The following is a 16,049-nucleotide window of genomic DNA, read 5'->3' on the forward strand; positions in this document are numbered from 1 at the left end:
ATAGGTTGCTTGCCTCCATTTTGTTTAGTTCTTTTTTTTGAGTTTTCTCATGTTCTTTCATTTGGGATTTATTTCTTTGTTTTCTCCTTTTTGCTTCTTCTCTGTCTTTGTTTTTAGGTATTAGATAGATGTGCTATATCTCCTGGTCTTGACTGGGTGGCCGTATATAGCAGATGCCCTGTGGGGTCCAGTGTGACAGCCTCCCTGACCATATATGCCAAAAGTTCCAGGAGTGTCCCCTGTGTGGGTTGTGTGTGCCCTCCTGTTATAATTGAGCCTTGATTGCTATTGGCACATCAGTGGGTGGGACTGACCCACAGATTGATTGACTGCAGGGCTTGGCCACATCTAAAGTTTATGGACTACTTTGTGGGTGAGCTTACCACATGACACGGAACGGGATTTGCCACAATATGCTCTGATTCCTGTTGAGACCACCCTTTGTGTGTATCGCTGGGCTACTTGGACAGTGCTCTGCTGTGGTGTGAAGCCAATCTCCAAACGTATTGGTTTTGGGGCTTCTTGGGAGGGACTGTGGTGCAGGCCCAGGTCACCCACTGCCTATGACTGGATTGGGAGTACCTGGTAGGAGCTATAAAAGCTATCTATAGTTGTTTGCTGCCTGTTTTAAACCTGAAGGCACATGGGAGAGGCCACATTGTGACCTGAGGATGGCTGCCAACAATCCACCAGAGCCTGGTGTTGCTCTGCAAAAAGCCAGGACACCATGAGGACTGCTGCCACCTTCTGGTTCCCTTAAAGTTTGGCTACTGATAAAGCCTTATACAGTATGTGAGTTGGGTGAGATAGGTTCTCGGGGAGTCACTAGAGTAGGAAGAGTTGTGGTCACCAGGTTAGTGTAGACTCTGGTTTGGTGCCAGTGGTGAGTCTAGAGCTACTTAGCAAAAGTTTCAGAGCACATCAAGGCCAGTTGCCACCCAGCTGGGGTCAGTTTTCCAAAAAAGTGTATAATGCGGGTAGGGCTGCCTCCTTGGGAGTAAATACCTCCAGGGTTGAGGGAGCCGAGTGGGATGGGGTCCCAGAGGAGCTCATCAGACCAATTCAGATTCCTATTTGAATTGGAATCAAATTCAACACAGGAGGGTTTTGGGGAGGGTCTTGGGGAGGGTTCAACACAGGAAAGATGCTGCCCAACAGCTGTCTGCATGGGAGCAAGACCCCCCAGAGGAGCAAGTCACCTCCCACTGCTGGGAAATCAATGTATCCTCTAAAGAGGATCTGAGTGGAGCCCTGAGGACGTCTCCAGCAGAACTGCTTCCACCCTCAACAGCTAAACCTTCCCTTCTCTGCTCTGTGCTGTAATACTGCCCTGCTCTCCAGCAGCCTTTAGCCAGTACATGACAGAGTTCGTGTATAAAAGCCCTAGTTTTCTCCCACTCTGGTGATAGAACCCTAAGGCGTATACACTTGTGGGATTCAGCTCACCCTTAGCAATGGCTGGCTAACTGATGAACCAGCCTGAAATTGGGTCTCCTTTCTTCCCGGTCTCATCTCCTGATGAACCAGCCTGAAATTGGGTCTCCTTTCTTCCCGGTCTCATCTCCACTTTCTTCACCCAACTTCCTAGTGTCAATTCCCAAGTGAACTACTTACACTCAAATTCATGTTTCAAAATTGACTTCTAAATCACACACAGAGAGCCAGCTACACCCCCAGACTTTACTCTTGAGTCAGCCTCAATTGTGATAACTGGGATGTGATAACTTGATTCAGATTCAAAACTTTCCCTCCCTTACATGAATTTCCTCTTATGAGGTCTTTTGTTCTTTTCTGCAAACTGGCTTCAAGTAGGGCCACTCTAAGTTTTCCCAGAGGTTTTTTACCTTCTTTGAAACTTATAGCGTGTTTGGACAAGTTCCCACTTTCCTTTCACCCAGGAGGTTTTTTAGTCCCTAAATAAATTTACAGATAGACGTGTAGAAGCCCTTGCCAGGAGCAGCCTGAAATTCTCAGGTCTGATCATATCTGTCCAGTAGCAGAAGGATGAGGCCATGTACCATCCAACAATTTCCCAGCCTCAGAAGTCCTGACAGGCCACAAATGCATGCTAACAATGCTCTGAATAGAGGAGCAAGACGCCATCCCAAGCCCTAAGAGCAGACTTGTGAATGTTGTTATAACTCTTCCCCATACTGTATAATGTTAAATATTTATGGGGAGCCTCTGCTTTACTCATTAACATCACTAGGTAGTTTGTCCCTGAAAAATCTCAAACCTTTGTTCCAGAGGCACCAACTGTTTAATAATTAAGATGCAGCTTGTAACTCAACCTAACATCCTAGTCACTTGTGAGAATGCGCTTGTAGCTTTTAGGGCCTTGTGTGAATCTGGGGGAGGCACATACTTAAGAAAACTGTTCCCTATAGGGTTCATTTTAAAGTTTTTAAAAATGGCCAGGCTGTGTGCTTCCAACAGATTGGTATGAAAATGTTATATGTGGATATTTTAGCTCCTGTTGGTCTTGTACTAAATGGACTCTTTTTTTTTTTAAATGATAGTTGTAAAACATCACTTAGCAGAGACCTGTATATAGTGTTTTGCACCCATTTCTAGTGTGTGACATCAATCAGCCCTCATTTCCTTTTCTAAGTTAGAAATGGAAATAAGTCCAAAAAAGGAATGTCTACATTCTTGACCAATTATTTTGTTTCATGTGAAGAGACTGTCCTAGCATGTGAATTTGGGGATAGGCATCGCGATGAAGAAGGCTAAGCAGGAAAATGGTCTGCAGGAGAAATCTATCTGGTCTCTGGTCTTACTTGACATCTATCTTAGAGTTCTCCATAAGAGATATTTCCTGCTTGTTTAAGACATTGGTTCCTGATAAAACCTCAGTCAAGGATGAGAAATCAGGAGAACTGAGCTGGAGAGCAGTCTCTCACCACATAACCTAGATAAACTAGTTGGCTCTTTGAAGTGGCTTGATTCTCTAGTAAATGGAAATTTAAAATGCTATTGCTGATGGCTGTGAGAATCAAGTGAGATACTGAAAAGAATGTTCAGTGTGAAGCGTTTCTGGTGAGGACTGCTAAGAGGAAGGAGTACTACTAGGAGGAGCATGTTCTCTGCTGTTGAAAGGCTGTGCGATGAGTGGTGAAGCTTGGGCTCTAGGGTCCTGGTTTTCTGTGTTTGAAGCTTCTGCTCTGCCACTTACTAGCTGTGTGATCTTAGAAAAGCTGCCTAGTAGTTCTGCCCTCTGATTCCCCACCTATGAGATAGGGATAATAATACCTATCACGCAGAGCTGCTGTGATGATGAATTCGTTGATGTTGGCCAGTTGCTTAGGGCAGTGCTAGCACCGAGCCAGGACTGTTACCTAACGGTGTGTGGACGAACATTCCGAGGACTTGTGGAATGGGGGTGATGAGGGGAACCAAGGGCTAACTGGGACTGAAAAGAAATGGCCAAGCAAGAGGAGAAATAGATAGTTCTGAACTCATAGATTTTCAGATTTCTTTGGCACTTGTAATTCTGACTTAAAGTATCCATTTGTGTTGGGTTTGGGGGGGTTTAGGAATCAAACTAAAGGAGTGTCCATCTTTAGATCCAGAAGCTATTTCATATTGTTCATATATTTGCTTTTACTAATCAAAAATAGCATGTTGGATTTAATTAAGTAGGACTGTTAAAGATAAGTCATGCAACTCTTAACAGTAAAATATTAGAACTGAAATTTCAGAAGTTATGTCACCTAGTATTTCCCAAAGCACTCCACGTGTCATGAGCACCGTTCTAAAAACACATATTTCAGGGTAGGCCCCTGAGTAATTTATCAAGGATCAGGTCAAGGAAAGTGGTCTTCACAAAGCTCTCAGGCTGTTTCTGATGGTTGAGCACATTTGAGAATCTCTCATCTCATCTAACCGCAAGAGCAGAGCTGGGTCTGGAACCAGGTCTCTTGGTTTGCAGTTCAGCATCTCCTCTTTTCCTCTTTTTCCAAAAAGTCCAATAATGCAGTATATAGAATATGAGGCTTGGTGTGTGCTAGCAGTAAACAGGATATAGCCTCTAAATCATTCAGTATCCCATGTTTGAAAACTACTGGAAAATTCTAGATGCTATCAAAATCTAAGCTGAAGTTATTTTTTCTTTGAAATTAAAATTGTTCTTTAAACTTCCATTAAATTTCTTTAAATTTAAACTGCAGGATGCATGAGAATTGCAATTAATAATAATTGATACCACAGCCACCATTACAGTCAGAACCACCTTAGTTAACACCTTTAAGCTGCCAAACACAGGTATCAGTGTGCATGTTAGACCCCCAATTTAGAGAACAATTCTGACACAGGAAGCTAGCATGGGCATGGTGTGTCTTTAGAGCAACTGCAGATAGTATCTTCTGGCTGCTGTCATCATTTGTGAAAACACATTTATTGTTCAGGAGAAGGAACAAAATGTTTGCCATAGCAACCATGGCAACCCTGGGTGTCTGGTCAATTAGCTGTGATGCAGGGAGCATCTTCAACAGCAGGAAAAGAGTCATTGGCAGTTATCACCCAGACTGTGTCCCTCCATTTAAGAGCTTATGCTGAACCTCCTGGGGTTGGGAAATTCTTAATGTGTTAATGAATGCTAAACTCAACAATCCCATTTAATGTTAGGGGGATTAATAAGCTAAGCTTTTTACTGTGGGCAAAACGAAGATGTGATTTTCTGTTGACAAATTTGAAGAAACCTTTTTTTTTTCATTTGAGTTTTGGTCAGTCTTCTGTTTTTATTCTTTCAAGGTTGTGGGATGAATCCCTTATTCTATTTTCCTTCTTCTGTCCTCAACATAAATTCTTATCATATGTGCATATGATAAGAATAATTATAATAAATGAAGGAAACCTCTAAAGCAGGACTAGGAAGCCCAGCTGTTGATTGTGGGGGTAAAAAAGAAATAGTTTAAATTCAAAGATTTAATTTCTAAAATAGTGATGTCTCAGAAAAAGTCATAAGCCCTGTATTATACTCCATCTATCAAACTGCTGTATATATATATATATATAGATAGATATATATATATCTATATATATAGATATATATATATATCTCCTTTATCCAATAAAGAGCATCACTAAAATGACTTTCGCTGATATATGTTGAAATAAAATGGAATTTGTTTATGAATCCATCTAAATAAAAGTTCTGTTGACTCCCTGATCCAATGCTCTGAGCAATGTGTTCCAAGAGGTTCCAAGAGGTTGCTTTTGTCTCATCCACACCCATGACATAAGACATTCTCCTCCAACAGCTCCAACTCAGGGTTCAGAACTTTTGTGAACTCTTAGGTCAATAAGAATGAATATCATTCATTCCTACGTGAAATGAAAACAAAAAATATTCCAACTTAATGAGAGCTAATATTGATCTTCTGCAAAGTTCCAGTTTGTCACATCAGGAAATTATGGGACCCAAAGGCTTTTGTTACATGTTAGAACATTTCTGTGTGTCAAGTATAGCGAATGACATGGAGATCCAGGAATGTGGCGCACTGTCATGTCTCTCTAAGCTATTGCGTATGCTGTTCTCTTGACCCTGGTTGATCTCTCCAAATTTCTCTTTATCCAACCTTGTTTGCATAGGAAATGGCCATACTTGTTTCAGGTCTCAGCTCCACTGTCACTGTATTTTTGTCTTTCTGATCACCTACCCAGGCATTCCGTCCTCTGTGCTCCCATTGCACTTTGCATTTACATCTTGTAAGGCTTCCTGTCACTTCACATTACACATTTTTGTTTGCCTGTCTGTCTTTCTTTAGCACCCAGCATGCTCTGGGAACTTAGTAAACTTCTGCTGAATGAAGGAGCATTGTCAGTGATCTGTCATCTTTGTACCCGCAACAGAATATTGGTCTGTGGCAGGTTTATAGCATGTATTTGGAGAGACATAAGAAGCAAAGAAAAGAGAAAGAGAAGAGGGATGACAAAAAAAAGAAAAGAAGGTATGAAGGAGATACTTGTGAGGCAGAGGATATAAGTAAGGCATATTAAAGGTTAAGATTGTAAAAACATTTTTTTAAAAAAGCAAAAGGAAAAAAAAATGAAACAAATTCCACTAGGAATCCAGAAGATGGAAACTGTAAAGGCTGAGCAACGAGCAGAAAAATCATAGAGGAAACAGCATTTGCGATGAATCTTAAACCATGAAAGCAGATTAGGTGGAAAGGGAGCGGGACAATTGGTCAAGAAAGTACCAGGGGTTTACCAGCAGTGGCAGGGTGTATTTGGGGTAAAGACATCTTAGTTGAACACTGTCTCATTTCTCTTTAAGAGTAGAAAGCTGCGGCTGTGTGAGATGTCACCACCACGCTGTCTGTCTGATCCTCTTTCAGGAGCTGGCGGTTGGTCCCCAGCAGATTCCAACGCTCAACAGTGGCTCCAGATGGACCTGGGACACAGAGTGGAGATTACGGCAGTGGCCACGCAGGGAAGATATGGAACCTCTGACTGGGTGACAAGTTATAGCCTGATGTTCAGTGACACAGGGCACAACTGGAAACAGTATCAGCAAGAAGACAACATCTGGGTAGGACATCTTTTCTCTTCCGATGACTAAAACTGAGATGTGCTAATGGTAACTGGTGTACATTTCTGTCATTTTCCTGTACCCAGATTGTTGGTAGCTTAATAGCCGTTGAGAGCTCATTCAGACATAATTAGGCCATATATAAGTCCTCTCTCCAGCACGGCTCCAGTTTCTAGGGAAATTAGGATGTCTGTTGCAAAAAGTTTAGTGTTTGCCTCCTTTTCTGGAAATTTGGGTAGTTCACTGACTGAGTCTCAATTCATCTATAAAAACAGGTACACACCATGAAAGTCTAATTGTTAATGGGAATGTATTGATTTACTGAGTACCGATTTATATACTTATTTTTTTATTATGTGCCAGGCATTTTACATACCTTGTAATGACCCAGTTAACTCAGTTATGTAACTTGAACAAAGATGCCCCAATGGGAATTGTGGCATGGAGACCTTCAATTGGGGCTGATCTTAAAGCCACTGGGTGCAACAGCTTTTATCCAAGATTGGAAATAAACTGAAAGTGTTAAAAATCTACAATTATTTTGTTATTATGAACAATCTTCAACTTGGAAGTAAAGAACAGTTTGCTCCAAATTTAAAAAAAAGAATATTCCCTTCCCTACCCCAGGCCCAAACTCTTGGCCTTGTAATGTCAGTGACAGGTTGTCCCCAACCAAGGTGACGAAAGGGAGGTGGAGGTAGAGAAGGGGATAAAGAGGGGGCTTCAGAGAGACGCTCATGCACAGAACAACATACTTTGTGAGTTTATGTTGCTTTTAGTTTAGGAAAAAACATCACCAAACGTGTTTTTTTGTTATTGTTTTTTTCTACATATACATAAAATGTGAAGATTTGGCAACTGATAACATAATCGTTCTTTTTCATAACCTCCCTATTTCCTTAAATCAATGCCAAGTATGATTTCAAATTGCTGTTGTTTTGTACATGCATTTTTCTGTGTTGACCCCAATTCATGGGGGGAAAAATACCTATTTTATACTTATTGTTATTTTTTGATTGCCCACCATCACTCTTTCTAATCGAAAGTAATGGTAAACTGAAGATTAAATTTAGTTATGGCAGGTTGAACTTGAGAATATTACCATCTTTATTCTGGGTCACTAGAAATATTAGGTGATAATATGCATAAAGAACATTAATTTTTTTCATCTTTAAAAATAGACTTTTGGGAACTATTGTATTCTTTTTTCTCAATTTTGAAGCTCCCATACATTTTTTCAGGTTCTTGCTTTTTTCTTAGTTTGAAATAAGAATTAAGCACACATTCCAATTTGAGGAACAATTTTAAGGATTTATGTTGACTTTAGAAAGGCAGATAAATATGAAATTATTTATTTTCTTTTGTGTTTTCAATCAGAACTGGTTGTTTTACAGATTGAATTGCAGTTTTGAGTTATTCTCTCTAAAGTTTCTTAAAACCCTGAGTTTCATTTTCTGTAGAACTGGATGACCTGCTTTCTGCCTGTCCCCTGAATCAGGATATGGTTCAAGGACTGACACTTCCTCTGGGCTTGTGAACTGTTGGCATACAGCCAATTTCACCTCTTTGCCCCTGTTGGTTTACCTGCGTTTCCAAGTAACTCCAAACCCCTCAGAGGCAGGGACCTGTCTCAGCGGTTCTTGCAGCCTCCATGGCTTGTGTTGCTGGACAGATAGGAGGAATTCACTGTTAGATGGTTATCTAAAGAACTGCAGAATGACCAGGGCTCCCACATTTGGAGGGGAGAATACTATTCCCATCCATTATCTCACCCTCAGAACAGCCTTCACATTTCTGGGGAGGCGAAAGATCCTGGGCAGGCACAGGAGAAAAAGCAGGGAACCATGTGTGTAAAATAGTGCTAAGTCCAGCTATGGCTTCCCCAGAGACCATGCCTGCAGAGCGCTTAGGAGAGGCAGTAGCTTTGGGACCAGCCTGTCTGGTGTGAACACTGGGAGGAGGAGATTGTGGAGTGATCATCACAACTTCCAGCTCAAAGAGTAAAATACAGCAACACTGGGCACGGACACCATGATAAATCATGCTAGTAACAATGCTCGAATTAGGAAAATGTACATCCACTTATATCAGTAGGAAACTAGAAGCTACTGAGCACCGATTACATACCACATTTGTAAGCAAACATGTACAGAGGGTGCCAAAAAATGTATACACATAATTTGTATTCACCTTTTGTTATCTGTATAGATTATTACAATTTTAATACATTTTCCTTTCTTAAAATGTACATACATATTTTGGCACCCTATGTATATATATCTGGAGATTATATATTATGTAACATCTCTCTGAACAATAGGCTTGACCACCCCCCCCACAGAAATCCACTCAAAGTCATATAACTAGAAACTGTTTATGCCAGGACACAAAACTAGAATTTAGTCCTAAATATACTTGATTGTAAAACTGTACTTTCTATTTATCTTTCTCTACCCTTCACTTTTTAAAATTTTTTTTATAAAATTGACTTAGTTTTGTCAAAACCATCCGAAATGTAAACTTTGTCAGAACAACCACTTACACTCTGTAAGAATAATATTATACCCTATTGTTTAATTGACATTTTGCTAAAATATAAAAGTGAAAAAGCAGCAATAACATGTAAAGGTATTCCTCTATGTTACAAACAGTGCTCCGACTCTCTGAAACTGTCTAGGCATCAAGAACACCTGTCGAGACTCAGGCTATTTCACCAAACACTAGTCAGGCACATGCGAAATCTGAATTGTGGCTAGTATCTATTGGTGTTTCTATCAGATTGCCGTTGGATAAATACATTTCCTTGAGAGTTTTTCTTGTTTGCTTTTTATTGTAAATTTAAAATTAGGAAACAAAATAAAAACTAAAATGAGAAGGTAAGCCTTTTAAACGAGATGAGAACAATAGTAAAACAAGAAATTTTTTATAAAACTCTAAGTTGTTCTGTTTACCATTTCAGGAAAAGTCAATACCCACAAACCTCAGTATTGAGTATTGACTCGTTAAGGGTGTTGTATCAAAGAAGCAGAGAAGCTCTTGTCTGCCCCTTTCACATGGCCTTCTGAAGGTCCTCAGATTTTAGATGATAGGGAGTTTGTAATGGTTTTTAATTGACTTACCAAACAATACCACTACGGCATACTCCATGGCTGGGGTATCAGTTTCCCAGTACTCAGGAGCTATGTTTTATGTTACAAAGCTCACTTTGGAACGAGAATCCTGAACATACACTTGTCCAATGTACAGTAGCCAATATCTGTGCCCTAAACATTTAATTTGTGGCATTTCTGATCTGGCACTAGACGGATTGTTCACGAGTGAGGCCACCGAGCAGCTACTTAGTCATGCATCATGATTTCTGAACAAGCCACGGTCCTCACTGTGCTAAATACTCAGGCGTGAAGGTGTCTCAGTGACGAACTTCACAACACATTTAAAATCTCAGCAGATCCAAAGTCTCTTCCATTAATTTGTAGGCAATATAACTATTATGATTCTAACTCTGGGCAGCAATGTTAGCCAGTGTTTGGTAGAGTGGATGAATTTATTTGGAATAAGGAAACCACTAATTATCTAATTAAATCCACCCATACCACTGTCCTCTGACATTCTGAAATGTATGCCAGGGGAGACACACACTAATCCTATGATATCCATGAATTTTCTTTTCAGTCCTGAGCCCCTTCCTTGTGTGAGTGTTCAAACCATTCATGAATCCATCTCTTTCCTAAATACAAGTTATAAGTGTTCTCAAAATGCATCCCCTCTGTGCATTGGCACTTTTCCTTAATTCCGGATATTTATCACTCTGAATTTTCAAAGACAGCCACTTGTGCTTGTGGTTTAATATACGGGGTCCTTTAGTAAAATCATCTTATCCACATTATTCACGATCTGTACGAGTCACTCAAGATCCTTTCCTCTTCCATATCAGACTAAAGTATCCCTATCTTTTCAATCAATTATTACGTTTTATTGACGATTTCAGTTGTATTTCTCTTGAGCTCTCTCCCCTTATCTCTCTGGGAAAATCAACTAGGCCAACTATATCAGGTATGGACAGAAAAGCCTTGTATAAGGATTCAAAAATATTATCTGTTTTGTTTCTAATATCCTCCCTGATGGCAAATTTCACTTCCATTTTGGCTACAACAAAATATTAAGGTGATGTTCCCAGTCAATGAACTCACAGGAATTTAATAAGGTTTTAACTATAAGGATTTTCAACCTACAAGATAGTCTCTACTAGTAGATGTTAAAGTATAATTCATTCATCTCAGAGGTAATTTCCAGTGTCATAGCCCTCTAATTCCACCATCCTTTGTCATGTTTCTTTGATGGGAAAGATGACATGCATCATAATTCTCTTACTCTCTCATATCAGATGTGATCAAACAATATAGTGAATGTTTAAATAAAAAAGATAATTATTACAATAAAAGACACATTGCCATTAACCACCCTCAAAATAGTCCCCCTCACTTTGAACACAATTATCCCATCATTCTTGCCACTTTCTGAAGCAATTCTGGACGTCCTCTTTCATTAGTGTCTTTAGTTGCGCTGTTGTGGCTGCTTTGATGTCCTGAATCAATTCAAAACATTTACCGTTCATGGTCATTTGGATTTTAGAGAAGAGCCAGAAGTTGCACGGTGCCAGATCTAGTGAATAAGTTACAAAAGGACACACCGCAATGTTTTTTTGACAGAAATTGCCGTACCAGAAGTGATAAGTGACATGAAGCCTTTCTGTTGTGATCACAAAATACAGTGAATGCTGCTGCCGTGTGCCATCCAATGGAAAGGCGGGGATCTTCAATACAGGAAGTGGCACTTTGAACATTAGTAACAGTAAGTTTCAACTTGTTCGGTGCAGTCAGTTGGGTGTGAGCTACGGTTGAGAGAAGGTGTGTTTTAAAGTGTGCCATAAATCATCCTTCATCATGACAAGGCTCCATGTCACACATCGCGTCTGGCGTACAGCAATTTCTGACCAATAAAAACATTATGGTATATCCTCACCCATTTTATTCACTGGATCTGGCACCGTGCAACTCTGGCTTTTCCCCAAAGTCCAAATGATTCAGGACATGGAGGCAGCCACCACAGCACAACTAAAGACACTCACGAAAGAGGACTTCCAGAACTGCTTCAGAAAGGGGCAAGAACGATGGGAAAAGTGTGTTCAAAGTGAGGGGGATATTTTCAGAGGGGTTAATGGCAATGTGTCTTTCACTGTTGTATATATATATATATATATATATATATATATATATATATATATATATATATATATAAATTTAAACATTCTCTATATTGTTTGATCACACCTCGTGCATCCAAGAACTTCACCACAAGAAACTCAGTATGCAGAAACCGAAGAGCAGTCTTCCCTAAGACGCCAGAGTCCTTTCATGTGTCATCTACAGATTCCCATTCTCAATCAGTTTTAGTTTTCACAACTTTATTGAGCACATTGGATAAAAAGATTTGCCTTCCCTGACTACTTTTACACGTATAGGAACGTATTCAAATAAACTATTTTTGTTATCTAACTTCAATTGTTTCTTATTTGGAGACTTTAATATTACCTAAAAGCTTTGATAATTTTTGTAGTCTTCCTTCTGCATTTTATTTATAGAAATAACAGAAAATAAGAACTAGAAGTAATCTGTAAGAATCCTGAATTTTTCAATTTCTCTATCTCCTAATAATTTGCATTGTTTTTTCTACGTTCAATTCTCATGTTATCTGTGATAAAGCCATATCCATCTTTGTTGGATAACTTGCTTTACTTGCCTTTTACAAATGCACTCTAAGGAGCCCCTGTCAAGTACGAGTTTTAGACAAGTATTTGCTGTTAGTGAATTCTTCACTATTGGCTGTGAAGAACTATTAGTCTGCTTTACCTGCATGCTCCCTTGCTTCTTCCAAGTTTTCATGTAATCCGGCATTCACAATCAGCCTCGGTTTGATGCCAGTCATATACTACACGCTGGTCCCGTTCTAACCATCCCTGATGCCATAGCATAGGCATGCTCACTCATGAGGACGCAGGGGCCACAGAGATGTGGACCACGTGGAGGGAAAAAAATAATCAGTCGAGACCATGACCAAAGCAAGGAATTTTGCAAGGCTGGCACCTATCGATGAAATGAGAGCAGTTTAGAATATAGTATCCAAAGTGTTATAGAGAATCCAGTTGATTCCTGTGGTGTCCATACCCCAGAATGCCCAATTCAATGGGTCAGCTACTCTTTATCTGGCACTCAATATGAGTAGGCTCTCTACTAAGATTACCAAAGGTATTAGTTAATATCTTCTCAATAATCCTAATGACTCATTTCTGTTTTATGGAAGAAGAAATTGAGGCTTAGAAAGGCCAAGGAACCCGGCCCATATCACACAAGCAGTAGTGTGATGGGCCAAGATATAAAGCAAGCTCTGTGGGTCCATAAAGCCTGAACTCCTAAATCACTAAATAGCTCCTTAGCCAGTGGGCAATGGCATGAGGGTTAAGATCCAGTATTTTGAGACAAAGGGCTGGTACGATCTGGGCTTGGGATGCAGAGTACATTCTCATACAGCGGGGAAGTAACTAGCTAAGGTAAACCAAAGGGGAAATTCAAGTTCCATCTGGGCTAAACCACACGATGAAGCTCATGAGAAAACTTGGTGGACTTGGAGATGCCCAGAATGTATCCCTAACACACTATATACTTGTCAGCTAGTTTTGGACATTTCCTGCCAGTAACTCTGAAGTTATTGGTATGCTCATTATTGGTTCAGGAAAAGGTTAGAAACAGCTTTTGGGGCGAAGTCTTCTTTTCATGATTCTGTACAACAGATCATCAGGGCTGGAGTTGGGACAGACTGATACACATAGAGCCAAAATCTTTCTCCCTCCAGTGTTTACACCTTGAACCCCAGGTGTTCTCTCCTGCAACATGGACATAAAAATGTTCTCCTCTCTTCTGCAGAATGATCTTTCAGATCTTTTAACAATGAGACGCTTTGATTCCTTTTCTTCACTGACACAATTCCATATTCCAGTAAGGCTGCTCACTGTGTCCAGTATGTTCACATACTCAGCCATATTCACATGGCTGGGTCAAGCAACTGCACTAGCCTATGACTTCCCTCTGATATAATGTACATATTAATTTACTTTATATTTGTTCATATTTAGTTTATAGTTTTCTCTTAAAGAAAATATGTTTCCACTTCCTCAATGCCTCAGCTATGTAGTCCTTTATTGTAGAATCCTTTGGCTTGTACAATATAATGGTCTATGGTTTCCTTTAGCTTTCTGTAGTCTGTTTTAATATGAAGGGCTTATTTTTTTCAGGCTGAGGTCAATTGAAACAATGGATTATACATTTGGGTCATGAGTTCCCTGATTTCATCCTTGAATGACATCCAGATTCTCTGGGAGATGCTCTGATCGTCATGATTTGTACACTTTTATTCCACCAGTTTGGCCTAGGACATCCTGAATATTGAACCGTTATTTGATGTAGTATTTTTAGCCTACCAATTTTAGAAAACAATTGATTGCCATCAACATATATCTTTTGAACTCTCATTATATGGCAAAAACTGTGCTAGGTGTTGGGCACACAAAGATGTGTAAGATATAGTTAATCCCTCCTGTGAATGGGTGGGACCATTAATGAGACAAAAACATGACACTGAAACACTGCGCTTGTGCCTGAGTGACCTGATGGCAGATTAAACTCATGCAGCTGTTGAGAAGGTGTGTTTGGCAGTATACGTGAGCAGGACGGAATTAGGGGAGTCAAAAGGACAGTCACCATATTTAGGTGACTTTGGCTTCCCTACAACTACAAAGTGTTGTATGCCTAGTGGAAACTCAGCAAATGCAGGAGTGGGCGTGTGCACAGAAGGAGAAATGCTATGAGCATAGTCTTAAAGGAAGGTATGTCAGATGTGTCTGAGATACAGAGAATTAATCAATTTGGATACAAGACTTCCCTAGTCCGTTGTACAAGATAACCCTGGAGAGTGAGGCTGACTGTGCATTGTAGACCACTACTACCCCCATATCTTCTTTAGCTACAGACCGAAGCAGGGCAGTCATTATGTGTTCGTCACAGTTGTTTTGATGCGTTTGTGTTAAATGGCAAAGATCACATATAAGAAAATGCTATCAAAATCGTTTTCAAGATTTTGTTGATTGTTCTCTCCCTTGTTCTCTTTCACATGCATATAAATAGAAGCTTTTAATGCAGATATTCTTTTCATAGTTGGTCATTATTAGAATTCAATTAAGAACTTTGCATGTTCAGAATCGTGCCTTGGATTTAATGGAGACCACCAAGACAAAAACAAGTGACCACCCTGCACCAAACCAACAGAAATGAGGCATGATGGAAAATGTAGAGGCTTTTGATTAGGGTCAAAATACAATTGCACTATGGTTGCTTATATGGCACTGAAAATGTCACTTAACCTCATCGTAGTGATCATTCTCCCCATCCCTAGCAGGCATATATCTAGAACTTTCTAGGCCTTTGCATTCATTCCTCCATACTTCCCTTCTCAGATCCCTTGGTATATGGGCTGACCTGAGGGTTACACGGGAAATATACAGAGAAAAACCCTTCACTGTGGATCCAGCTCAGGACAGATAAGCAAAGGCCCTCAAAACTTAACATTGCCTTTGAAATATCTCTGTGGTTCTGTTCTAAGCACTTACTGACCTTAGAGTCCCTTACTGCTGGATGAGGCTTTACAGAAAAGGAGAGAAGGCACAACCGGCCAATCAACCTTGTGGAAACCACAGCTGGTCTTTACCCCAGAATTAGCAAGCTTCCCTCCATCCCTCTGGCTCCACACTTAGCTCCTGAAAGTTCCTTACTGATGGCCGTCTATTTTCCTTTCTCAAAGCTAGAATAGGCTGAGAGGTTTCAGAGACCTTCCTAGTGTGGGATCTAGCCTCTTTAAGGAGTAAATGCTTTCACACATTGACACGCGTGTCATTTAAATGCATCACATGGACAGGGAGTCATCATGTAGTCTTTAGGATTCATATCCATATGGACGTTTTGTAGGGGAAAGCAGATGTTTGCAGCCTTCTACAATCTGGTTATGTTTGTAGTGGGACAGGATCCAACAGCTGATATCAAAGTAAGGAATATGATCTGCTTAAAATTAATTCTTTCAAATCCACTGTTGTTATATTAATCTTATTGCAAAGGTATTGAGTGGTTCACAGGAAACTTGACTTATAGTTTTATTTCTAATATGTATAAACCAGTTAGGTTTTGGAGATACCTACCTTAGATTAGAAGAAATTGGAGTTAATATATCAACTTTAACATAGCAAAGCATTAGATATTTTTTAATGTAAATAGATTGAATTATGTTAGGTATAATGGCTAGGAGGAAGAAATCTTATTAACTACGCTTTATTCACTTAGTCCTTAGCTACCATATATATATATATATATTTTTTTTTTTTTTTTTTACATAGATTATCTCAGGTTTTGTT

General features: G+C 39.8%; 1 protein-coding gene across 4 annotated transcripts in view; it reads left to right on the top strand.

The window, feature by feature from the left end:
* The window catches only part of CNTNAP5 (contactin associated protein family member 5), an 800,511-nt gene that overhangs the window by 183,181 nt on the left and 601,281 nt on the right, over positions 1-16,049 (top strand). For all 4 annotated transcript variants that reach the window (XM_081051146.1, XM_081051149.1, XM_081051147.1 and 1 more), the window contains exon 3: positions 6,342-6,535. In XM_081051146.1, the coding sequence (XP_080907272.1) occupies positions 6,342-6,535 (194 nt within the window). The remainder of the gene's footprint in view (positions 1-6,341; positions 6,536-16,049) is intronic.

The sequence above is a fragment of the Rhinolophus hipposideros genome (genome assembly GCF_964194185.1).
Source record: "Rhinolophus hipposideros genome assembly, chromosome: 6".
In the NCBI taxonomy this organism is placed as follows: domain Eukaryota; kingdom Metazoa; phylum Chordata; class Mammalia; order Chiroptera; family Rhinolophidae; genus Rhinolophus; species Rhinolophus hipposideros.